Source organism: Coloeus monedula (genome assembly GCF_965178545.1).
Source record: "Coloeus monedula genome assembly, chromosome: 4".
Taxonomy (NCBI): Eukaryota; Metazoa; Chordata; class Aves; order Passeriformes; family Corvidae; genus Coloeus; species Coloeus monedula.
In genome coordinates this window covers 8265548-8293298 of record NC_138784.1, presented here as the reverse complement: position 1 = coordinate 8293298, position 27751 = coordinate 8265548, and the positions used below count along the sequence as shown (strand labels likewise).

General features: G+C 41.6%; 1 protein-coding gene across 4 annotated transcripts in view; it reads right to left on the bottom strand.

Moving 5' to 3' along the window:
• The window catches only part of PRR5 (proline rich 5), a gene marked incomplete at its 5' end in the record, with an annotated part of 94934 nt that overhangs the window by 44126 nt on the left and 23057 nt on the right, over positions 1 to 27751 (bottom strand). For 2 of the 4 annotated variants that reach the window (XM_082280264.1, XM_082280265.1), the window contains 2 exons: positions 6738 to 6851; positions 19389 to 19527. In XM_082280264.1, the coding sequence (XP_082136390.1) occupies positions 6738 to 6841 (104 nt within the window). Of the gene's footprint in view, positions 1 to 6737; positions 6869 to 19388; positions 19528 to 27751 lie in introns of those variants that run through there. The other 2 variants (XM_082280262.1, XM_082280263.1) reach the window with 1 other exon arrangement.

Sequence of the window (27751 nt, the reverse complement as noted above, 5' to 3'; positions counted from 1 at the left end):
AATGACTTGGGTATTTTAATATTATGAGTAATATGGGAAATAAGATTAATGTAGTGAATAACACAAGCAGTCTTTACATGCTCTGATTCTGAAATGAACTTTGCAATGTTCCCTGACAGTCTTCTGCAAAGAATGACTATCTCTCCTAAAAGGCAACGGGCTCTCTCTCTTTCTCTCTGGCACCCCTTTCTAAATGAGGGAGAGGTCTTCTCTCTCCAGCTCTTATTCCTCAAAGAAATAAGAGAGAGCAAGCTTTTTTAACCAGAACTAAGGGTGACAGGTTGTGAGGATTTAAGTTATTGTCTATACAGGAGAACGGCATCTACATAAAACATGCTAGCAGTGAGCTTTTAATCTGCCTGGGATCTCCCTTGTAGTGAGGGACAATGTCGTAGTCTGGAAAACAAGTCTTGGCCTCATTAAGTTGACCACTTGCCTTTTCTTCCCATCACAGATAGCAGTGCTTGTATGGAAGGTGCAGGATACAGCCCCTGCCTGCAGGTTATGTGAGGATGGCACTGGAACTGGCCGTCCACACTTCCTTAAGAGCAAACACAGAGGAGTCGGAATAACCGGGATGCTGTTGGTGGCCTCAGTTGGTGTCAGGATGATGAAAAGTTGGCTTAAATCTTCTCAGTTACCTTAAGCTAATGAAAAAACACACCCAGACCTTGCTTAAATCAATGGGTTTCTATAACAAGTGATTGTTTAAAAAGATGTGGTCAGAATGGTTAAACCTTTTGGCATAAAGAAAATCTAGGCTGCTGCTTACACACAGAAGTCCTGCAAGATGCTTGAGGTGGGTAGATCACTTTACCCGTGCCTGCAACCAGCTTTCATTGAGGCTTAAGTCAGTAATGTACATAATTAAACTTATATTGCATTAGTTAACCTGAACTGAAAATGCCTTGTAAACTCCCTTCTGTAACTCTTTTACAACATGAAAGTTAATAATGGATGCACTCATGCACTAATATTATTGTAAACACCTTCCCTGTAGTTGCTTTGTGTGTAAGCGTGTGCACAGAAAACGGTACTGCAGGAAACAGCCCAATAGAGCCCAAAAAACTCAACAGAGCAGGCTCGCTGGAGGAGGGGAAATCAGGATGAGAAAACTGAAGAGACCAGGTTTTTTGGGGTGTTGCCTTTAGAATGACAACAAAATGTCAGATAGTTCCAGCAATGTATTGTATTTATCTGTCCCATGGTAGCTACTGATTGCCAAAGGCAAACTACCTAAAACCAAGGCAGGACTCACAGCCACAAAAATCAACTCAGCAGCCTAAGAAACTTTACCTCTTTCAAACAACAACTCATTCCACATTTCACTGAACCACCTGAGGAGGAGGTGGCTCCAGCTGTCCAAAACGTGGGGAATGGCAGCTCCAGCACACACAGCACAGACTTTCCCCACCATTAGCTTCAGCATGAAGGGATCTGGAAGGTGTAAATCCCTGGAGCACAGAGCTGGATGCTTGCTGACAGCACTCCCAAACAGCCCAACAGTGCCAGGGTCAAGGTGGGCAGGATTTGGTGGATAATTCTGATTTTTGTATAGTATCAATCTATTATAGGCTACTACCCATAGAGCCTGATACCACCATAACATACATTTCTCCTGAGTTGCTATTTGTCCACCCAGACAGCACTGGGGTGGGAGCCTGGCTCCCTCCAGTAACAACACCCTGTTCTTTTACTGACATCTGGAAGCCAAGAAGGAAAAACTATTGCGATTAAAACATTCTGCCAGATCAGAATCAGTTTGGCCACGGAGATGATGAACAACTCCAAAGCTGGGCTTGCAAGTCTTTTAAGTCCTGACCTTCTGTGTGTTTCAACCATGGCCATGGCCCTCCCAGCTCAGCATTTCCTGGCAAAGCAGCAGGACTAGCCAACGTCGACATTCCATAAACGTCACACAGATAATTTTAGTTCTCTAAAGGAGTCACTGCCTTTGCGTGCAAACAGCATAGGTGAAAAAACTACAATGATTTTTATGTAGTGTTTGCAAATTCTCCTCTTCCCAGAGCTCCAGGTGAAGTCCATAAGAAAAAAACAATGCTGTGTGAATAATCGCACCCTGTGACTACCCGGCAGTTAAAGACAACATTTACACTTCCAAAAGGGACTAAATTAGTTAGGACAAATTTCCTCTGCACAGTTACATGAACAGCTAATTAACAATAATTAACCTGATATACTTACATCAAAACCTTCTTGAAGACACCCTTGCTCCAGAGTAAAACATCATTTTTCTGAATTATCTTAATCCAATTGGGAAGAGCCCATTTTCAGCACAGGTTCAGTCCAGCTGCAACTCCACCACCTTTCCATGAGGCCTTGACACTTCCAAAATAAGCTTGAAGATGCTAGTTCACTTATGTTCCTGGAATTTCTACCCAAGGTAAGGTAACCAACAAAGCAGAATAGGCTGCAATTAAGCACTTGGTCATATAAGTGAAAATAAGCTGGTCTGGAAAACTCCCTCTTCAAAGAGTTTGGGAGGCTTTAGTTTACTCACTTCACCAACTATAATCACTGCTCACACCAAGAAATTGAGACAGACAGGTGAGGGGACTTGCCAGAGGTGTTACTGAGAGTTAATATCTCTATGGACTGTAGGACGAAGAAGCCTGGTTCCCTGCATTCAAGGAAGTATAAGTTATTCTGGAGGGCTACAGGGAGCAGCAATTCCCCACTACCACCACCACCTTCTGTAACTATAGTCACAGCTGGAAAATGCTCCATGGAGCATTGTGGCTGGGTCAGTGGGAAGTCCCCTTCATCAGCTCTGTCCTCCCTCCCACCCCACACTGAGACTCTCTCTGCCCCCCCTGTGCACATAGAGTGCCAAGCACTCCACAGAGGGCTTCAACTAAAGGGTCAGGAACAAAAGGGTGATTCTTAGACAGGCAGAAATATTTCAAAGTTTTTCTAAATAAACACTGAATAACAGAAGAAATAAAATTTCCAAGTAGAAGTCATAGAAAAATATGCTGGTCTGGAATATTTTCTCCACTGGAAAAGCCTCCCTGTGGTCTGAAAAAACATTCATCTTAAATTAGAAGATGAAATATGGTTTTCATGGCTGTAAAAGTTATTTTACAGCAAGTAGTTGTGCTTATTACAACCCTGTAAAAAATTAGCCCAGGCCATAAAATCCTTTCTGATCCAGTATGTCTCCTTGGATTTACTAGTGACCTCACTAATGTCACAAGAAACTTACCAGTTTTCTTCACCCATTCTTTGCTATCTCCTACTCCTTCATAACTCTGTGAATTTTCCCTATGTTCTTACATCAAAGAGGATCTAAGAGCCTTCGACTAGAGGCTTTCCCAGAGCACAACTCAGACAGTATCAGCTCCTGATTAAGCAGTCTGTGCTAGCTTAGTCAGAATGAAAACCTCACCATTGATTTTATTTGGCCTGAGTGCCCCCCCCTGGCTTGTGAGCTCAAGATTAAAACCCCTGGGTTTCTCAGTACAATTGGTTTAGTCAGCATTCAGCCCTCATTTTTTTGCCTGAAGCAGAAATGGGGGTAGTGGGGAGAGAAAAAAAATTGAAGACAGTGCTAGTGAAAAAATCTAAACTATTTTAATCCAGTGCAAATACTGTGAGCCGTAATGAAGTGTATTGTTCCTCTATGTTGCTGTTGGTTGCTAGTTAACTGCACTTACAGTGCTTTGCTGCACAGATCTGGGGTTCATGGGAAAGCAAGCTCTGAAAAAGCCATGATATAAAGTCTCATTTGCCTAGTAGCAGACAGCAGCTTGGCACCAATTTCCCTTTGATGTAACAGTGCTGAGAAGTTTCACTGCATTTTAGTTCAGAGCTGAAGGGAAGTCATCAGGGAGGAAGTGACCTTCCTGGCTACCAGAGTGCTGTGTTCCTCCAGTATGCTGAATTAGGCTCCTTCAGGTTGTCCTCCCCTGGTGTCACAATGCAGAAAGAATTCTCAGGCTTGAACAGTCTGAGCTGAGACTGGTGTGAAGGGGGCAGAGGTGGCAGAGGGGACATCCCTGGGCCACGGTGGCCACACACAAGACGTGCAGAGGGGCAGCCATGCACCCTCCCCCTCCTCAAAAACACCTGTAGTGACAGAGCTGCTGTCCTGCAAAAGACCCCACTAGCAGCACTTCAGCTTTTCAGTCCCTAGCATGTCCAGAGCAGCATCCTTGCTCTGCCTCAAAGATCTGCCTTTCAGCACGGGATTGGCCAGTTTGTGTGGGGCCAAACCTGCTGTGGGTTGTGCTTCAACTCTCCCCACTTCAGTTCTCATGAACTTGATTCAAAGCTTTTTGTAAACCAAATACAGACATGCCACACCCAGGCACAGCTGCTAACTTCAGGCAAGAAAACAGCAGAAATTTAAATACAGAACAGCCAGGCTTGGTGAGAGGGGAGTGCTCTGCTGGTGTATCTTGACTTCCTTGATCAGCAAGCTCTTATGCTTACACAGAATGAAACAACACAAGCAATCCTTTCGTTTGGAAGGAAAAATATTCCTGTAAACCAAAGTATGCAAAGTGTCCTATGTTGGGTTGTTTCAATTTTGCAGCAGAAAAATAAAAGAAATTCCACAGCCCAAGATTTTAAAAACCCAGACAAGATTTCTGGTGAGTCAAACTTTAGATGTCCAGCAACATTACAGTCTCCCCAGGAGAGATGAATACAGATTCCCTCCAGACCAGACCCTGCTGTATATGTCAAGATGGGCATGCACTGGTGATAGGCAGAAGCTACAGTGGATAATTTCTTAATCCATCTAATTCAATACAATTTAAGACCTTTCCTTCCTCAGAATAAAGACCCAGTTTTACAGCCTGTAGAATATCTGACTTTCTTAAAAGCAACAGATGATACAAGTCCTTCTGAGCCTGAAAAAAGAATTACCCTCACTCTCTCTTTCACTCAGAAGAAAGCCAAAAGCCTTGCACTGTTAAAAAAGAAATAAAGGACCTTCCCTTAGCTCATGCAGTGCAACCAGCTCATATCTGCAATACCTGCCATAGCTCTAGGCAGCTGTTAATGTAGGCACATGACGCCCACTTGACTTGCACCCACATGACAGCTCCACCAGTGCTCCCAGGCATTTCAGGGGAACATGCCACCAAAAAGGACAGCCTGGCAATCCACACACTGGGAAAAGGCAGCCCAGGGGGGGAAAACACAGTTAGGTCTGAGTTCATAGAAAGCAGTGACAGGACGAATCACGTACACCTATTCAAGGAACAGGCAATGGGACAGTTGTCTAACTGTTTGGATGAAACGTGCAGATGTCCAGCTCATTGATTGGCAAGCACTTCTGGCCAGAGCTGTACCTGTCCTGTCCAAGTTAAAAGGAACAAACTCTTGCTTCATCTCAACTAGGAAAATCCTCTAGTTTGAGTATCAGCAGCCCCAAGCCTGGAACTCTCTGCCTCCCAGCAAGCCAGGTGCCTGACCTGCTCTCCATTCGCATCTGCTTCCACAGCTCCCTCCCCACATGCAAGACCTGGAAAAGCTAACCCCTGCCAACAAAAGCTGTCACCACACCATCACAAAAAGGCTCTGGGGACTGTATTCTGTCACCTTGATCCACACCCAGGAGTTTCTCACTCCCTGCTGCTTCCCTTAGAGCTACTGGCCAAATAAAGTCCCAGCTGGCACAACTCAAGGTGGTCCAATCTATCCTTGAACTACCATCACCATCTATCCACACATCACGTACAACTCAGGGTCATACAAACAGCATGATATTTGAGCAGAAACTCAGTCTCTTTTGTGATCAGCACAGTTTCAGAGTTTAGTGCACTGTTGGCATTCAACAACTAATTCTTAATAGAGACATGAAACCACAAATTGAGTGGTGAGAAGGACAGAAGATATATTTTATACATTTTAGTTTTCTCAGAACTTTAGCAAATGTGTCTGTAGTTCACTGGTACTTTTCTTCCTACAGTTGTACCGCCATTCAATTATAAATACTACAAATGACACTTTCCAAGCTGTGAACCAGAAGGGGACATTTCATTTCAAAAATTACCTAAGAATTTAATTCCTGAAAATTTAAGAGACTTAGATTAATCTTTTAAGATTGTCACCAAAATGGACATTAAGATGCTTTCTCAATAGCTGAGCTAATTGACACATTCACAACAAAATGTTTGCATAGGATTTCTTGTAAAACAGCTGCAGAATTCAAATGTATAAACACAATAAAGAAAACAACCAGGGTTTATTTTCCCTGTCCAAAGTGCAGGTGCTTGCATGTGCACATACACACACGCACATATCTATTGGTACTTACATGAGTAAATTTAATAGACTTTATCATAACTATATCAACTACCAGCAACAACCGTAGATATGCAGATAAAAAGTATGTATTTTAATAGTTGTGCATATGTAATTTTTTTAAAAAATAACCTAAGCCAAATAAACACTGAATGAGAGTATCTAGATAGACACAAAGATATATTTGTAGCTGGACCCTTTGAAACAAGTTATTGTCTGTCACAAAGAAGGCTGAAGGGAAGGCAGGGAAGGCTCTGTTATCAGCCTTCAGAGAAAGATCAAGAGCAAGGGGAAAAAAGCCACTCCTGTGTTTATCTGAGCAGGAGCTCCAGTGCCTGTGAGCCTGCCAAGGTGGGAGCCAGGTAGCCCAGCCTGCAGCCTGCAGAACAGCCACTCACATGTCAATCCCACTGCAGGAGCATGGGGAGACTGCCAGGAGCCAGCACACTGTGTGATCTTACCTGTTCCAGGTAGCGTTGGAGCAGGCCCGGCGCTGCTGGGTCCCCCGCTCATCCAAGGCTGCCTGCTCTCTCTTGCCCAGATCACTGAGGCTGGGCGAACTCATGAACTTCAACCTGCGAAGAGTCCTCATGGTCAAATGTGTGTTTGCGCGTGGCAGCTACAGATACACCATCCTGTTTACACACATAACACACGCAGCTGGAGCAGCGGCAGCAGCAGCAGTGCAAGCAGTTCCCTCCGTTTGCTGTTCAAAAAAGAAACTTAAAAAAAAAGAAGAGAGAACCAGTCTCTACAGAGCACACCTCTGCCAGCAAGAAAACAAACCTTTAATCAGATCAACTCTGACGTCATCAACTGAGGTTAATATTTTCTCCACTCCTTTCAAAAAGTAAGTCAAACTTCTGGCTGCTGTTACAGCACATTGAAGGGGCCCCTCAAAACCACAGCTGCCCCAAGTGTGAGGGCTTCGCCTCCCCATGTCCCTGGGCACCATGTCCCGGGAATCTCGCTCAGCACTGCGGTGTTCCACCAGTCATAGGAACTGCCTGGCTCCTCCAGCAGCTTGGGGGGGGGGGGGGGTCTTGCAGCATTTCCCAACCTCTCTCCCCTCTTACTGCACTCAGAAATAAAACTGGAGGGCAACGGACAGGAAAAAACCAAACAACAAACCCAAGTAACCAATACTGACACACTGAGACTTTACTGGAAAGTTTCGTAAGTGCCTGTGCCCTGCCACATTACAACACTGAACACACGCACTCTCACTCATACATCCATATCCACACCCTCAGAGGCTGCTCCAGCTCAAAGCCTCACACAAAGGATTCACGAGCAACATAACTGCAGAATGAAAAGTGCTAGTCTGGGGTTTAGCATTTTAAGGAATTTTTGGTGGTGCGCAGAAGAGCCAGATGCTTTGCCTTTCTCTACCTTGTATGGGTTTTATTTTTAAATTGAGATAACAGCTGCACAACTCAAAGCATACTTAGTTTCTAAAAAAGCCCCAGGTGTCTTATCTTCAAAGGAAAAATCTTCTTTCTCTCTCTGACTGCAGCAGTGGAGCTGAAGGATATGCTGCTCCAAGACTCCACCCCATGCTTAGTTTTGCTGTCATTCATTTGCAGTTCTGTTTTAAATCGAGGAGTGCCTGGCTAATCTTCTGGGATAGCTTGCAATAGACTGAGCCAGAACATAAGAACTGCTCTTCTGTTGCTACAGCATTGGTCTGCAAATAGTCTGGTAAAAGCCACAAACGCTCCTTGCAGAGTAAGCTCCCACTCACTGCAAAGGGGCTGCAATAGAACTTATCCTTTCTTTTTTTTTTTCTTCCTGTTTTCTACTTACTCTTTTCATCTGTGATAGCCTGTTGTCTACAGTCAGGCTGTAACTGGATTTGTGGGTGTCCAAATAACATGGCAAAGCTTACATTATAGGAAAGCTCAATTTCTCACAGAGAGCTCTGCCCTATGCGCATCGTGTACTGACATAATTTTAGTAAAAAACAATTCCTCTCACTATTCAACTGAGATCAGATAAGATTATTGCATACAAATATTTACTTCCAAAATTTGTGTTTGGTGTTACCTCCATGGGAACCAATTGCAGAACTACTTAGAGAAATAAATCTATTTTTACCTTGTGCCAGTTTTAGCCATAGTGGTTTTATCCAGCTGTTAGCATTGTATTAATTAGCATTGTATTAACTGCCCTTCCCACACCGAAATTCTCAAGTATACAAATGAGCATCACAGTAGATGGCATATAATATTTCACTTTGGAAGGGACCTGCAGCTCCCCATCTAACCTATGGACAAAGACACTGCTATCCCCAGTTCTTCCAGATGTTTAAATCCTTCAAACAAACAACAATCCACAATATATATGGCAGCAAAAGGAAAACAAACACAACTACATATATATATATATATATATATATATATATGTAGCCGTATTTTAAGGGATGAGATGTCTTCTACAGCATACAAATGAGGGAGCAAGCACAACTCCAGCAGAACACTGCTTTGTCCAAACAGGATGAAGGGCACTCCATTTCTGTGGACAATACAGCTGGGGAGATCAGGGGTACACAAATGTTTGTCTGCCCTGTTAAGTGAAAAAACTAGTTAGATAAACAAGTGGCAATATAATTCCCTCTAATTTCATTTTCCACCTAGCTCAGTTGCTTTTCTGCTTCTCACTTTCTTTGAATTTGATAGGTTTTGCAAAATGTTATTATACTGGATTAAACCCTTTTAACTTTTTGGTTCCCTCTGTACGGTGAAATACTACACCTGTAGACGCCATTCTATTTATATGCCACCCCATCAATCTCAGTAACCAGTAATAGACTCAGAGTCAATGCATGCACCAAAAACATGGGTGAGCCAGCATTCCAATCTCCTGAAAAATTTGTAATGGAGACAGGCTTTCTCTACACTCCTTTCTCCTTCCTATGATTACACCCAATCAAATGTTGATTTATGACAAAATAAATAATTTTCAACAAGGGCTACCTCTACCCACAATTGCAGAGTAATAGCTCATATTTATACTGTGCTGTGAGTCCACAGACATGCTTGACTTCATGTCATTCATTAACTTGGCCTAGGCAGGTCTTGGGTATGAAGGCAGAAGACAAATCTGCACTTCAGCATTAAGAGTGAAGAAGAGAGAGGTGGTGTTACTTGCCCAGGCCACCCCATGAGAAGGTGGCAGAGACATCAGAAGATCCTGGACCTCTGTTTCTCATTCCAGCAAAGGAATGAGTGGATGCTGCAGGGAAGAGGCAGCTGGGCATTCCTGGGGCCTGAGTGGGCAGAGGGCAATGCAGAAGAGAGAGCTCCTCAGAAGAGGAGCTGTGCTGCAGCTGTGTGCTTGTGCTGCAGCTGTGCTTCTGCAACCCCTGGTAAAGAGTTGTCACAATACAGCACTGCTCCCAGAGTGGCTCAGCAGCAGAGACTGCTCGCCACTGGCCATGGAGAGGGATGACAGCACTGCCGGACTAACCGGGAGGGAGGGGAGGACTGGGAATTGGGAGGAGCCCTCCTGTAGGCTCAGTAAGGAGCACTACAAGCTTCTTTAATAGAACAACTGCACTCAGCACAATCACAGAGCTGAGACTGTAAAGTACTGGTAGGTTAATTCATTTAAACCCAGCATGCCATACAGGGTGCTAATACCACTATTTAGCTCACACAAAACCTGCAGCTCAAAGGTTAAGTAGTTTAATCAGAGCCACACAACCACCTCAGTGAGGAAGGCACTACCAGCCCTAGCTCCTTCTCTTCCCCTCCAGTACTTCCCCTTGTAAACAGGCCTGTCTCTACTAGAAAGAATTCTTTGATCTGTGGGGCCCACATCCTGCGGGTGACTGCACAGCAAGTCCCAGACCTGCCACAGTGCCAGAGTCATAGGGGAATCTCTGCTCACCTGAACTTACTTCTATCTCAAGGCCTAAAACAATATATAAGTAGATAAATACAGGCTGGAAGTTGAAGAGGATTTATGCTTTTACTAGAAAACCATGTTAACATACAGATCCAAGACCTTGTATCAAACACTACTTTTAAAACCACAAGGGTAACTCCATAGTTACCTCCTGATATGCCAGTGATGTCTGCAACATTCTTGCTGGGAGCTGTGGTTTAAAGACTGTATTGCTGTCCCTAGAAAACATTAGAAAAAAAATCCAGGCAGTCCTCCCCAAGCATACACTTGGTTTCAAGAGAATGAGATTTGCTGAAAAAAAAAAGAAAAAGAAAGAACCTTACATTTTATTTACCTAATGTTATGTTAATTTTTACAGTATAAATGTATTGTTCACTTACAAGTTTCTTTCTGACCATGATGAGAGGGAAAAAGAATAAAGAAGTAATCTTCACAGTGGGGAACATTAAGAAATTCACAACATATAAAATTCATAATAAAGCTGTGACTGCTATGGGTCAACATGGACTACACCACTCTGCTACTACAATGACAGGTGAGCACTGCAGTGGTATTGGTACCAGTGGAGGATATAAACAGTAAGAGAATTTGCTATCTCAGCTTTATTCACCATTCAGAGCTTTGCCATGAAACAAAACAACTCAATAAATAAAAATTTTAATTGAAAAAAAAAAAAGGCTAGCCCACTACTTTACTTTATCTCCCTATTTCTTTTGGAGAAGAGAGCAGACCTTCCTATAGTGATGCTGAGTGGTATACACTCTGCAACCAAAGAAGAGAATGGTAAAGTGTCTCTGTGGCAGAAAGGAGTTAAAACCCTCCCTACACAAATGCATTTTAGTTTTTCATAAACTATACCACAAAACTTAAGGCATGCCTTGACACATGCCAGAGCTCAGGAACTAGTCTTCTGACAGAACACTTCTTAGAGATACAGCACATCTTGCCACACCAGCAGACAAGGAGCGAAGTTAAAGGAAGGAGACACAACCAACAGGAAAAAATAAAAAGTGCCAGGGGGAAATGAAGTCATAAACCTTACAACTCATCAATTCCTTTGCTACGGTATCTACATAAAGCTCCTTTATCATCAGAAAACAAAGAATAAAGAGTAAAGAAAGTATGAAACCAAACAGGGTCTATTTATACCCTTACTCCTCCATCCCACTGACTTGCTGCCAACCTCTGGAGATAAAGGCATTCTCAAGGATGCCTTTTGGTTTATTGAGGTTAGTCCTAGGACAGCCTTGGTTTTGCTAGTCCTTTATCTTATTTCTGCCCTCACCACAGCCAAGCACTGATTTGTAAGAGAGGACTTGGCCTCTACTTAGACATCTTCCCAACCTTTGGAACACCTCCTGTAGTTCTGCATCCTGTGACCAACCATGCCCGCATGACCACAGCTGCCTCCCTTTAGACAGAGCTGGGCTTTCTGCCTCTTCACCTCCACGTGGGATTGACACATGGCATTTGTCTTTTAGGTTGTGACAAAGAAATGCTCGTGACAGTATCTCCTTCCTAAGCAATCACAAGGTGACACCCAAGAAGACTAGGGCTAGAAAGGGATGCTCTGCCCCTGTCGCCACCTCTGCAGTTAATAATCCATCCAGCAAAGTTTCGGACTTGACCTTCAGGCAACCCAAAGCTGCTGCAGCTCCACTGCCTGCCTCAGAGATACACTGGGTTCCACCAAACATGGACATCCATGTCATGGCAACCTGCAGACAACCAGGGCCCATTTCCTGGACCTTCCCTTCCAGAAGTTTTTCAGTGTGAGGCAGAGCAGTATGAGTGTGCCTACAAGATTTTCTCAGCAGAGAGACCTGCATCTGAGCAAAGAATCATTCAGACTGCAGCCACCATCCAACTCCAGTTTCTTTTCACAGTCTGCTGATGGATGATATTTATTACCTTTACACTGAGCTCCTCAGCCTCCCCACCTTGCTCCCTTCCTGCTTCTCCTTCACCCTTTGCTTTTGTACTCCCTCTTCGTTTTTTGTCTTTCTTGGCTAGCTAATTCTTCCTCAGGCAGTTTTTAACTATAAAGGGAAAGGAAAATAGTTAGTTGGTATTACCACAATATTTTCAAACCACTTTTCAGCTGGCTCTCAGGGAATTAAGGCTTCAATTTGCCTGTTTGGACTGTGAGCTCTTCCTTATCCTTTCCACTTCGGCAGTTCACTTCATTCTTCAGCCAGCAAAACAGGGCTCCAAGGTCAGATATAGAACCCCAGTCCCCAGCATAATCTAACACAGGTTGTGAACTGACCAGTACCTGCTGAAAGCATCCATGAAATCCCAACCCCTTTGTCAGCAGTAGTTTTTGGTTTTACAGAGCATAGCAATATAAGCAGTTCTTAATATACAGTAGACAGCCAAATCTTTTTTTCTTGTTCTTCAGGAGAAAGGCATTAGGAGAGAATTAGGACAGGAATAGGCCTGTTACACCCCCATCCAAAATATCAAGCTTTCCATGATACATCAATTCTCCTGGCTTGTAGTGTTGCTTCTAGTTATCTCTGTAAAGGTTCTGGGAATTAAAGACAGTGCAGCAGTCCAAAAAAACACAGTGGTTCTACTGGAAGAAGTGAGGACCAATGCTCTTGATTATAGGACCTGTGGCATTACCACCTTCCACTCACATGCTCCTAGGAAAGGAGATGGGGTTCTGAGTGCCAAATGTACCTGTTTCAGGTATTACTGTTGCCCACTCAGTGAATTAAACAATCCACTGTAACCAGTGTATACTCCAAGACAAGCTCAGAACTTTGCTCTTAAATGGAAGCCAAATCTTTAATTTTGATTTAGAAAGTAAGGTCTCAAGAGTTCTGATCAATAAGTAAATCAAACATTTAAAATACTTTGTGCTCTTATTACAAGATCACAAGATAGTGGAAAATTAATCTTACAAAGTAACTGAGCTTATAATACATGACTTTTTTCCCCTTCCTGAGCTCTATGTGAATTCTTTCCTAAACTGCATCTTGCATAATTTTAATTGGATCCCAGAACACCATGACCTTGATGCAGCAGCTACAGTATCTCAGTGCTGTCTTCTACAGTTATATATGGTACAGCACCTTCCAAATCTGTGAACCCTGAGAGATCAGAAGTGTGTGCTGCACAGTGCTATTTTCTTATATCCAAACATTTCTGATTCAAGGTCTTCCAAGAAGGCTCTGATTGCCCTGGAAGGTCACCAAGATAAAGAATCCACTTCAGTAACTCACTGAGTTTCTAATGAACTGCACTGGTGGCCAGCTGTTAGTTACAAGTAATATCCTGTCTTTCTCTCAAAGTCGTAATATCGCTTGTCTAATGTTCTCTCTGAGCATGGCTACAAACATGAATTGTGCCTTGAGATCACTTTCCCCTCCTGTGCCTAAGTCAGGGAGTTCACTTCAGACCTGAGGAATGCTCTGCAAACTTGGGGAATCTTTGACTATGGTAGTATTACACTGCTGTTACTTGCTTGGTACTATAGCTCTTTGGAACAAATCCTGTAACCCTGCAAGAATCAATCACAAAACCCTGCTGTTCAATACAAATGGATTCTGTCAGAAAATTCATCATTCTTCCTTTGCCTCACAAGGATATCTTTCTGAATGGAAAAATTGCCAGACACATTTAAAAGACAGTCCAAAATTGCAACATCTATCTGTGCACTTGGACTCTGCAGCACTCAGTGTGGTGGAACTTTCATAGGAACTTAAAAATGGGGACTTCTTGACATCCTTCACACACTTATGCTGAGACAGTCCCTGCAGAAGTCTTCCAGTGTTGCCGCATCTTTAAAGCTCTAGTCCCTGCTGTGATATTTTGCTGCTTTCAAATTGTAGGGGCATCAGTCAAAAGATAGAAAACAGGGGGAAAAAAGTTTCTTTTTTTCCCCTCAGTCTCAGAATGGTCAGAATTAGAATTAATTTTATCCTGAGTAATGTTTTGGCTTGGTTCATATTTATTCCAAGTGAGTTCACGCACTTCTACCCGCAGAAATAAAAAGTCATGCAACCAGTCAATTCACTCTCTCCTAAAAGGTGTGAATTCCTTCTAGGGAGTGAATCACCAGTGTATGGAAAGAAAAGAAAATGCGAAAGTACCTTCTGTGGGACTGTAATCATAGCTGCATGCAATTACAAAACGCACAAGGGGACTTTGGATGCCATTTGTTTGCATCAATTTTTAGGTCATCTGTTTAATTTAATGAACACGGGGAAAAAATTAACCAAAACTTTTATCTTCTTGCTAAAAATTAAAAAAATAAATAAAGCAGTCGTGCTTTCTGCAGTGTCTGTCTATGCAGCACAAACATTTGAGCAGACTGGAGGAATCAGGGAGGATGACAGGGAAAGGACCTGAATCACTTTTTTGTAAAATAAATGTAAAATGATCCTGGCCCTCATCTAATACTCCAAGTTAAAAAGGAGATATGTGCATGTATATATGTCCATGTCATTATGATGGTTTTAATAGTCATTTATTACAGAGATTGGTTCCAAAAGAAAGTTTCAGAACCAGACCTGAACTCCCAAGGAAGGAGAGTATTCAGAATTGAACTTTTGATTACAACTGGCATAAAGATAATCTGAATCCAGGTTTTTGGTTCATTGACTTAATTTGGATTTCCTTGATTTGTTTCATACAAGAATTTAGCATGTCAGTTGAAACATATACACATCTAAACTTATTCTGCTGGAATAAAATAGAAAGTTTCAGTGTTTTTTTACGGTAGTGTATTGTTTCCTTTCTAATGCTTTCAACAAAACATCTTCTTGGTTCAAATGTTTTGAAACATGCCTTATAAAAAGGCAAAAGGCTTTCCAACTTATTGCTGGTACGCAGTAGTTTAAAAAAAAAACCAAAATAACAAACCAATAAAAACAGTATAGAAGCCTTTATTTTAAAGGCTGAATTCTTACCAGTGTGTAACTGTCCTTCCCTATGAGAGGGACTAAACTTTTGTAGTCAAAACCAAAGGCATCCAAAACTATTACATACTTTAAGATCTAGCTGAAAGTTTTAATGAAAATATAACCAGGACCCACTTGCATTTCACACTTTTCTTAGACCTTTATCAAGAAATGCTATCTAGTTATGAATGTCAGGCATTGAAACAGCTAAAAGTTCCATTTCAGTTCAAATGCAGAGCACAAGTTCTAAAGACATTATAAAAAACCCAATCAATTTTCAAGCCCATATCATGATTTTTTTTTTTTTTTTAGCCTTATTTGGGTAATCCTCATCATTTAACTTCTGGAGGATTATTCAGACCTCAGTGACGTGACTTGTCCTCCTGGAGGAAATGGAAGAGGAATGAAAGGTACTACATTTATCTTTCTTTAATTACCGCAAAATTAAATGTAATAAATATAAGACTTAAGCTGTTATATGGTAGAATTACTTCACATAGTATTAACAGGTAGATATATAGATAGAATATTTATGCTTGTATCTACACTTTACTACTGCCTGTATTCATGAGATGGCAAATAAGTAAAGGAACGAAAACTGGAAATAGCATTTGAATTACTTTCTTCCTTTTAATTACATTCTCCGTAAGAACTGTGAAGAGAGACAATACACTCATGACCACAGCAACAGCAGTATAGTGGCCTCGGAGGCCAAAACTGGAAGGTGCATTTAAGACACTCTTGAAATAAAGTTCTGTCATTCCAGTTTGGTCTTTCATTCTTTTTAAGCTCACTCAGCTCTAGCTACTAGAAAATGTACAGGAAAATCCAGATCTCGTTCTGTAACTGCTGGAGAAAACTGGGCACATTCAGGGTGCAAAGCATTGCATCCTTTAAAGGATATTTCAGCCTGGTCAGGAACGTCATGCTGGGGATGTGCCTGTTCTCTCCACCAGCTATAAGGAGACTATAATGTGAGGAGTTCAGATATGGATATGGTATTCCAAGCTGTAAATACCTAAAATTAGATGACATGAATGTCATCCCCAGTCTCTTTTTGCCTGATTGATCACAACACAAGTGTAAATAGTCTGGCCTCCAATTAAAGAATGTTTAATCTCCTCAAATATATACTCTGACCCGGGATGAAGAAATCTTCAAGAGCTATCACTGGTTTACAAGGTCAGCTGGTATTTCAAGTTGGGAGATACTAAATTAGTATTTCTAGGAGAATCTGCTGCTGACCAAAGGCATCAAGAGATTGAGAGAAAAAGGACAAAGACTTTCATGAGACAGCCACAATAGAAAGACTGGCTAAGAACATCTTCTGGCTAGGGGATTTTAAGGAGACTTCAGCTCAGAGTAACACCCTCCAGCAGTGAACAAGAATTGAACAATAAATGAAAATACTGTCAGGTTCTCCTCTTTGTATTGGGAGGAGGAGAAAAAGGGAGCAAACAAAGAGTTACAGTTTTGCCAGTAATTCCCATAATACTAATTACTATAAAAATGAGCGCTCCTCTGCTGTGACACAGTAAACCCTGCTAACCTCCTTTATTATCTCAACACTCTCCTACTGACTTTTCTGTCTCCTCATGAGGACAGCAAATATGTCATTTTGCCATTTCTGATTGGCCCTGACATGCCAAGGCTTCTGCATGTGCTAGATTTGAAACCTGTGACATTTCCATGGAATAACACAGGACACATCCAGAAAGTAAAACCTATGTACAAACATTTACAAAGGCTGTGGCCTGCAGATGTAAACTAATGCGGGCCTGAAGCCTTCAATACCTGTTTCCTATGGCCCCTGTTACAGTACAGCCAGACTCCTAAGATCTTTAAATTATAGCATAACACAGTGAAGAGCAAGCAATACTTCTAACTATAAAAATATGTTGGAATATAAAACTTGAATACAATCAAACTGTAAGCATTGCTTAAAGTTTACTATATTGCCAGCCAAGTAATGCATTTTTGCAAAGGAAAAAAACCCAAGTGGTTATAAAATACTGGGTTTATAGTGGGAAGGCAGTGATTTTTCATAAGACTTTGATACTTCCAGTCAGCAAACACTCTGTCAGGGTGGTGGTAAGTTGCTCCAGGCATAATGTTTAATAATGTCTCCTCGCATGGTGGGAACTCTGATCTGACTGTCCATCACAGTAACATTACAGATTACACGGCAATCTATAAACAGTTTATAATAGGATAGTTTGCAAATGCTCCACTAAAAACAAAGTGGAGCTTACACATGTGTCTCTTTTAACTCTGAATTATTTAGAATACCAAGAATAAAAAGTTTAATGATGAACAAACCAAAGATGGATTGTACACAATGAACTTTTAAAATATTTCAGTGAAGCATTAAAGCAGCTTTTAGTTCTGCTGGCAGTGGCTGAATCCTCCTAGGAGCTGTATTTGGAGTTGCAGCTGAGAGAACTCATGTCTGATAGCAAATTAGTTGTTAGACTGTTAATTTAGCTAAGAGCAGATGTTTTAGAGATTTGTTTTAGGGAGGGTTGTAAAGTTCAAGAGCAGAAATTTTCTGGGTGTGCTTGAAATAATGCAGGCAGAGGTAGCAGGGATTTCCTGCCTGAGTAATTCTTCCCTCACCTTTTCCTGATGAATCACTTGTGAAGAGAAAAGCAATGCCCATACTCCTCATGACTTGGGACTATCAAGTTCCCATTGTACTACACTACAACAATTCCCCTCTCTGCTACTGACATCCTTAATTCACATGTCAGAGAATCCAGAGTGGCAGTACCTAAACAGCACCCTAGAAATCCTAAAGGAAAAAAGGTACAGGACAAGTAAAAATGAGTGGTCTCATTTTTCTCTGTTTGAAACATCTGTGCCCAGTTTACAGAACAAGATAAATTCTACTGTAGGTTTCAGCCTTGCATATGTCCCTGGAAGTGTTTAAGGCCGGGTTGGACAGGGCTTGGAGCATCCTGCTCTCGTGGAAGGTGTCCCAGCCCATGGCAGGGGAACTGGAACAAGATGGTCCTCAAGGTCCCTTCCAACCCAACACTGTGACTATGATTAGAGCCATGCAAGGTTCTGGCAAACTGTAGTTTATAGGGGACCATTTACTCCTGCAGCCTGGGATGAGACCAAGTAACACTGTAGGAAAATCCAGCTACCACTGCAATGAAGTAGCATAGAACAGGAATTCCCACCATTGCCACTCCATACAGTTTGGGAAGAAAGCATGCATTACTACCAAATAAATCGAAATAGACGTTTTCAAGAGCCAACCCATTAGAAAAGACACCGAAGCCACAGCAGAGGTTAGACTGCAGTTTAGTGATAAAATAAATAAATATCTATACATTCAGAAAGAAAATTCTTTTGTAGGACGAAACTGACAATTGTTTTCTGAGAAAATTTTTAAGTTGTTTTGAAAAAAACAAGAGTTATTACATGTGATGATAATGTTAAAAAGGAAACAACAACATCAAAGACAGAGTAAGCACATTTACTCTTTCCTTTCACATAAATGCACTTGCACACCACCATACACACTCTCCTTTGATGATTAGCATTTAACAAAGTGATTTCAAGTAAACATTAAAAATGTTCTTCTTCCTAAAAATCTTGAATCTCAAACACAAATCCAATTCTAACAATGAATATTATGGGTTTGGCCAGGCCCCCTGCAGAAAAGCTGCAGCTGTGTAAGACATTCCTACAGCTCAGCTGTTCAGTGTCCCTTCTTGCCACACCCATATATACATCAATCACATATGGGTCATTTGAGAATCCCTCATTGCTTTAGTGCACAGCCAGCCAGGGCAGCTAAATCTGTTTCTGCAACACGACTGTGATCTTGGTGAACAGCAGCTGAATGCTCTCATTCAGCTTGAGGGTGCTGTGGTGGGTGACACCCCAGGTTTTCCATCACCCACTCTGGCTCTCCTCCTTAGGGCTTTTTTCCTCAAGGACATAAAGTTATTTAGAGGCTCCTCTCAGACAGCAACAATTCAAGCAATTTTCTATATTGCTCACTCACAATCCTGATTCAGCTGTAAATAGATTTCCAGCTGAAAGTTCATGAATAGCACTTTTTAAGCTGCATTAAAGCTAGATAGATGCAGACTGGCATGCACTGATGCTATAGACTCCAAAGTACTGCACTATTATTCAGGTATTTTCCTGTGGCAGAAAACACGGAAATTTTGGAGGAGGGATGCTAACCCTGCTGACTCCAACGAAACGAACTCTCCAGGTCTCTGAATTTGGAAACATTTTCCAGTTGCAATTAGTATTGCAGAAACATGTGCTTACCTGCTAAAAGAAGAAGAAAACAGGACTGAATAATAAACAGGGGAGACTCTGCATCAGGTGTCCAAGAGCCAACATGAAAATTCTTGACAGGTGATATAAACTGGTTGAAAAAAGTCAGGCCCTTACAAAAAAGTCAGCTCTGCAATGAAAGATGAACAAAAGAGTAGTGTTGTAAATACTGCTATTCTACAATATGTTTCAAGAGTGCACTAATAAACCCATAATGACATACACAGAAGTAAAATAAGCCAAATAATCAGTGCTGTTCTGCCTCATTGGTGACTCAAATATTTCTTCTTGCACTTTTCCCTTTCCTGGTTTTTTTTCTTCATGGGGAGCAATTCATTGGCACCAACATTAAGCTACACTTATCTCCAGAGAAGGCAAGAGAGTTTCCAGGGGCACAGACAGTACAAGCAGTTCTGTCTCCCAGCACTAAGGAGGTGACAGAAAAAGGTTTGAAACATGCTGCATGATCTACTGTGATCAGCTTTGAAAAGCAGATGTCCTGGATGCCCAGGAAAGTCTTAAATTCATCATTTAGAAATACTGGGAATTCTTCCTTTAGGGCTTCAAATGATGCGTGTAATATCACTGCCTGCCCTGGTCCGGTCTTGAAGTGCCCCTCTGAGGTGACTATTAACATAGTTACCAACTCCAGAGTGGACAGACTGGTGCAACACAGAATTAAGAATTATGTGAATTCTAACCCCAATATAAACACTTTCATAATTTAAAGATTATTTTTGCAAATAACTGGTCAATAAATATAGAATACTATTAGGAAAATCATATATGTGTGTGTCTGTGTGTGTGTGTATATGTACACACACACATACATATATACACCATACACACAGATACACAGTGGTATTCACATGCATACACATTCTGAGTACAGTTCTTCATGCCTTGCACTTTGCACAGTCATTAGTACCAGCTCTAACACACTGCTAAATTTAACTAAACATACATAGATGTCCTTTATGGCTTAGTTCATCCTGGGTATAAACCACTCTTGTTTTGTGACATTCATACCCACTTTGCAAGGATGTGGCTGCACATGTTTAAAACTATGTATTTTAAAGTTAACCTTTCCTGCACTTGAGAGAGCTAAACAATCCCCTTATACTCCTACCTTTGTCTGCTCCATGGGTATCAGCTTCATTCTGTTACCACTTATTTTAGGCGAACTTAGAGATGTTAGCTTAAGTCCGAGCATTGGGCAAAGCTAGGCATTTTGCCTGCAATGCATTCAGGACCACAAACACAAGCAGCTCAGCAGAGAGCTGCAGAACTGGAGAAATCACTCTCGGTTGGAGGCTACAGAGCCTTGAACTGGTGTCCTGAGCACCTGGGCCAAGGTACGGAAAGCAACCTCTCAGCAGCATGTGGGAGATAACACATACACAAAATCGACATGAGGTGGTGCAAAAACACAAGGTACAAACACAGTCACACCAGAGCAACAACTCCTGTGGACACAGCTGGACGTTGCATGAGTATATGAAAAACTGCTCTAATTGTATGAGAAATCCCACTGATGTGTTTAGGCCTGAGCAGCAGGCCTCAACCCAAGTTGACTTACAAGATGACCTTGGGCAATATGTGACTAACACCATCAGTATCATTTAGCTAAAAATAGATGACTAAGACGCTTATGCTAGCTGGCTCCTTTAGAAACTTTCACATAGTAGTTAGTTATCTCCAAGAAATGAATCATTTTAAGAAATTTCAAAACCGACATGAATAGAGACTTGTTTCTACGATATTTTACAGGAAACCCTCCCAGCCGAGGCCTGGGCTCTGTCTGGCCAAGTCCTGGCCCCTGCTGGTCAGGAAGCGTGCCCTCAGATCCAGGAGTCTCTGTGCTAAAAATATAATCAAGTCACTTCGACTTACTGATTTGGGCCTATAAAAGCTGGGCCCACTTTCGGGGTGAATTTGGAGACTTCACCTATGGGTGGACACACTGTGTAGGATTTTCCCAATTGCTGAGAAGGGTTCTGCAGGTCCTTGCTGTGAAACTGCCTCCAGCAGCGACTGCCGACTCTAGATGATGGTAAAGTATTTAGGCAAGTGGTGATATATCTTTCTCAATCACTATCCTTTCTCTTGTATAGTAATGATTAGGTGCATTACCTTGCTTATTTTTGCTTGTTGCTAAAGCCAAGTGCGTAGTTTTACTGGATGTATCATTTTACTTTTGTGTTGCCTTAATATTTGTAGTAAAATAAGACCATTCTTTCCATTGGTGTCTGTGTCCTTTAAATTGCCCCACCAACTGGCAGAACACCCACTGATTTCAGACAGATATTATTGACAAAGAGCACAATAATAGCTATTTGGTTCTCAAAAAATGAAGTGCTTATGCATATGAAAATAGTGTTTTGCTTGGAGAACCTGCTTTGACATTTCTATGCTAGCAGATCTTTTAAAATCCTCCATTTTGCCTATAACCAGTGATAATTTGATCAGTCAGGATAATAAACCTACATCATAGTGCTATTCTTTAGGATTTGAGGAGGTCATTTCAGAATAAAACTCCACTGCCTTTTTCACTTAAACTGACCTAAATTTGACAATTAAAGCTCAGCTATTCCATCAATGCAAGAATGAAGTATAAATTATCAGGTTTTTTTAATTTGTGAAATACATTTATCTTGCTTTCATCTAATATTCAGTATATCCTAAACAATGTATAGGTTCAGCAGAAAAAGAGAATGCCTAAAAAAAACCCAACCCATGATGCTGTTGTACAGAAGTTCCAGGAGATTGTAATTAAATATTCCTTTCTCCAGCTGAGCAATCGGTGCAGTCTTTGGCAGATAAAGCAAATGAAGAATTCATTTGTCATCAAGTATTGATACCATCCCTTAAACCAGCATTTCCCAGAAGCAGAATTTCAGAATTGCATGACCGTTTTCTTGGGCACACAATGTTGGCCCAACCCTCTACTCCAGGGAAAGCAGCAACACAAGGCTCTCAGAAGGATCCCTGTTAATGACCCAAAATTACCATCAGGCTGTAGCTTTGGAGACCTCCTGACTAGCACATAAAAAACCACGACTCCCGGGGTTTTTGGACCCTAAAGCTGCCACAAAATCTAGAGTCATCTCAAATTGTTCTGAGCCACATGGCAGTACAGTTTCCAGGTAAATTCTACATGTGAGGCAGAGGAAAAGATGTAGTGTGGTTACTGATGCTGTTTGGGAATTTGTTCAAAACCAAAATTTTACTCCTGGTAGAGGTGATAGTAGTCCAAATGTTATTGGACATACAATTTTATATATATATCCAAAAATAAAGGGCAAACCACAGGACCACTCCTCGCAAGTGCAGTACAAGTAATACAACTGCCCTCCTTTTCTAAGTGACTATATTTTGAAATTAATTTATTTCTGAGGGTGCAATTGATTTCTCATACAACATGAACTTGCTCAGTGAAGGGAATATCAGTTCTTCCTCAGTACTGACAACAAAAGCTGCTGTAAATCAGTATTTCAGTGTAGCTGACAAGAGCTGCCCCACTTATCATCTATTTCTCAGCCAGCTACAGCCTGAGAAATCGGTCACACAGACTCTAATTTTGGCTGTTACTGCGGATGTCTTTCAATTCAGCATGAGTGGCCGGCAAATAAGCCTTACCATTTCAGTGACTGCATTCCACAAAGGTGCAAGCCAAGTATCAAAGCTCTGGCTGCAAAAGGTGATTGCAATTAAACTCTAATCAGTCTGGCAGGCTGATGTGATCAGGGTCTGTTGTGTTAAAACCCACTGTGGCTCTATTATGAACCTTTTCCTACTGCAAAATTTTAATCTGGGGCTGCAATGACAGGGCAGTGTATTGATGGCTGGAGACTGAAAAGGCCTTGGTCACTACTTACAAAATTTTGCCAGGTCAGCTCAATCAACCACAAATGTGGAAAAAAGTGCATGAATAGTGAAATGAAAAGACATCAATATAAAATGCACCATCCATACTCTTGGCTTTATTCTTCAAGTTACATGCATGTAGTTTTTCCTTCGGGCTATCTCAGCTTTATTTCAATGGCCTCTTGTACTTCTGGCATTCCCCTCCCCTTCCATTTAACTAGTCAGCCTACAACTGGTATCAACACAAAGAACCACATGGTTCAGCCTATGATTGACTTCCCAAGCACCATGGTTCACTCTTCTTTCAAACCTGTGAAAGACTTTTTCGTCTCTGTTTTTACCAGAGATAAAAAGATGACAGTATGTCTTCTGGGTTTTACATCCCTGATCTTTCTGTATTTCACTCTAATGGAATAAAGTTCTTACTATAAAATCAAATTATAACTAAAGGATGAATTGTGATGAGTTCTGGCCAGAGAATAAGATAGAAAAGCCCCTGTTGACTTTCCCTGGGGCAACATTGTACCTCAGACAAATAATTAGATTGTTTTTAAGGCTGACATTTCATAGCGGATTTTTTTTTTGCTGACAGCCTGTTTCTGTTGCATGTATTGCTGACTTTCTTTTCTGCTGCATTAGTGACACTTAATCTGCTTTTATATCTCTGAGGACATAAACTAATGAAGATTGCAACCTAAAGGAAATAATTCTCCTGAAAATCCTTCAAGCTACTCTTAAAAGAAGCCAGATGAAAAAGTTATAGAAAGCTCTGCAATAAAAAGTGTCAAATTTAACTCTGAAGACAAAGAGAAAGCAAGAATGTACTAAAAACAAAAACTAAAATTTAAGGGGCTGATTACAGGATTAACATGGTCTAAAAGTATCAAAATATCTCCCATCTTATCTCAGATTATGACTTTTTCAATACTCAAAGCTCCTACTTAAAACCTCTCTTCACACTCACAGCTCCAGGAATTCATACTTAGAAGCTCTTTCATTCTTCACTTCTCATAAACTGACTCTTAAACGTAAGGACTAACTGATCACAGGGACAATCATGCACAGATCTCTGCCAGCTGCTTACATGGGTGAGAGTGGTGACACTTTGCAGAGAGCACCTAGTGAACTGCATTTCACAGCACCCCAAGTTTAATTCATATTCAGCTAAGTGAAAACACCTCGCAAGCAAAGCTTCCAAATTCAACTGCATCACTGACAGAATTTTCACACACTGCAACCAGGCTGTGAATTTAATCCTGGAGGTAGAAGAGCAACACATTTTTCAAGGGGTGAACTACAATTTAACGAAACAGATAGAAAATGTTGATGATGGCTATGTTCCTCAAATTCATAAATTCATGTTTTTATAGACATTTTTAAATCCTTCTGCACTGCCTTAGCTCTGCCTTAAGGAAAATCATAGAAAAATATTGAACCATTTCAGCAGGAAATGACTAGAAAATCCTATTTATAGTGTGCATAATTTGAAGTTAAATTCACCTTTGATGTATTAGTGCTTTGGTTTACAGGCTGTCCATTTACAAGTCTCACATGAAAGTCCATATCCCACAGTGATTTCAATAAAACATTAAAGCTTCAGGTTAACTCAAGGAGAGTTCTTGGATGGGTGGGCACAGCATAACTGGACACTGAAAGTTCCCTTTGAACTCTCCATGGGCTCTTTCAGGACAAAACAGAAAGGTCTCTTCTTATCTTCCATTAAAGCACTTGAACTCATGAATTTTTGAAGTAGCATTTGAAGGGTTTTACTGCTAGAGGATCCAGTGAGTGTAAACGAGGTCCTTTTGTAAGAATTTCACTTGAGAACCTGCTGGGTCTCCTTTGCTGGCTAGTTGCTTTAGGCATCTTGCAGACAAGAACTGTCGACTGCTTTACCCCTGAATTTGAAAACTGAACAAATCCAGGGAGGACATTTTGTGCAGCAGCCTAGCACTAGCTCTGCAGCAACACTTCTCTGCCCACCACAAAACAGAAGGAAAAAAAAAAAAAAAGAAGGCAGCATTCTACTTCATCTTCCTTTGCTTTTGACTGAAATGCCAACATTTCTTATTGGTTTCCTTCCTCATTCCCAAGAACTGTGGGAGGTGGGGAAACAAAAAGGGAACATGTCAATTTGTCCTCCTATTCCTTCACAGTGGGGAGGTCCTGCCCAGAGTCATCCTCACTCAGTGAGCCCAGTGCTCAGCTTGTCTGCCAAGGTGTCACACCACATGTGGAAAACATCTTCAGGAATAGCAGTTTCCCATTAAGAACAATAGCCACCCTCTAAGGAGATTAAGACAGTGATGGATCCTGGGCAACTTGGACTCAAAGCCAGCTAAGAGAAACAAATCTCACCCTTTTCATCCAAGCCACCGCTCCTGGCCAGCAGCAAGCAAGCTTTGGAAGGAGCATGAGAAGAGGGGGAGAGAGGCATCTGACAGCAGAGCAGAGCCAAGAGTGACTTCCCATGCAGCAGGAATTTATAGTCTGCATGGCAAAAAGTAACTACAAAGTCACAACCCACAAACCCCCTTGACAACTTTATCTGTTTCTTTTCACAGTTCTGTAGACTTTGCTGAACATGCTCTAAGGATCACCAAGGTTATCATGAACATCCCTACTCAAACCACCAGGCTTCTGGCACAGCACCTTTCAGGAATACACCTCTCACATGTCTCTATTTTCAGAGCAGAGCTGGGCTTACTTATTCCCTCGGTGGGGATCACAAGCCTGACAATGCCAGCAATGGCACCAGATATAGGCATACACAGAGTATGTAGTGGAGTTTTACAAGAGATGCTCACAAGGCCCCAGTGGCAAACAAAAACTGTGAGTGGGTTACATGGATAGTACTCCACCGTCATGAATCCTGAAAACAGAAGTAACAGTCACTTGCATTTATTAGTATGAGGGAAACAGGAAAAAAATGAACATTAAGTAGGCAGTTCCAGTTCATCCTAAGCTCATCAGAGATGGCTTTTCAAGTCAAGGATTTTCAAGCAAAGAGAAATAAAATAAAAGATGCCACTATTATCCCTTCTGCCCCTTCTCCTGCCCTACCAAAGCAAGGATGGCCGACGGGCTGTGTTTTATTGTTGCTGTGTAAATCCAGTGGTGTCAGCTCTGCTGCCAAGAGAGGTGAAGCTTGGCTGAAGCTGCCAGATGCATTACTACGATACTTTCTGCTTCAGCAGCCTTGCAGATTTTGAAGAAATGCAGCAAATAGCTGGAAGCAGCAACTTCTTATATTTCCTCTGACATTTCTACCACATTCTCAGACTCAGATTCTGACTCTTCATGAGATGGCAGCCACTTAGACAAAAGCTTCCCCAGGAAACCCAGAAATATGAGAACACAGCCTGCATCTGCTGCCATTCTCAGAGCACACACTGCTGCCTGAACCCCTTGAGAATAACAGGAGAAAAGGCTATAAAAGAAGTTTCTGCCTCCTCTCCAGTGAGGATGATATGCCTGCATATATTACTGTGGGAGGAGACAGAGCAGGTCTCTCATCTCTTAGTTCACAAAGTCTAGGGAGATGTGAGTACAGGGCGTGGACTTCCACCAAGGTTGGCAAGTTCATGGCTCCATTGATCCTCCATAACTGAAACCAGCCAGAGGCTGGATAAGCCATGCACCAAAGTTGGGACTTGGTGTGCTGGAGGCAGTATGTAGGGAATGGTTTTGTGGGAAATAAACTAACAAAAAAAGAAGAGCTAAAGAGAAGTAGCAGCAATTACAGAGCTATCACAAAAAGCACTTGGATTCAACTCAGCTATCTTTTTGAGCTTGTGCCATCACTAATTTATACTCCTACATTGCAAATATATGTGATGTAAAGACTGCCATCTCATCATGACCTCTCTGAACAGTTATGAGACACCCCTTGAGCCCCTAAACTATATTCAGATTCTCAGTAATGACTCAGTTGCAGAGCTATTCTCAGGGATTAACAACTGCCTGAATGGTCCTTCAGCCTCAGGAAGGGACACTTGCCAGTGACTCATCTCTGGAAAATCTCTATCATCATTAGTAACACTGGGAGAGGAGTATCCAAAATTGTGTTATGCTGGATTTTTTTTTTAAATTTTGTACATAAGGTATTCTTCTACTGATGTCAACAGTACTGGATCAGGACACAGGTTATCATGAGACCACCTAAAAGAGCCTGTGGCTCTGGGAGAGGAGAAGTAAATTCCACATTCCTTGCACTGGGTGAACCCCTCATATACCTCGAGTGCCCAGCTGAGATTTCAACAAAGGTATTTACAACCATTCACAAAAGCACACTACACCTTTGGAATTTTTGTTTAGTTTTGTGTCTGTTACCTTGCAGTTCATGCTTGCCTGTTTTCCATGTTACTTGATGCAAAGAACATTTTCTTTACAATTGAAAGGAGGGCATCTTCCACATATTCCTGGATCTGGGACTGTCAGAAACTCTGCACCCCTGGGTAGCAGACAGACCCTGAGCTAATGAAGCA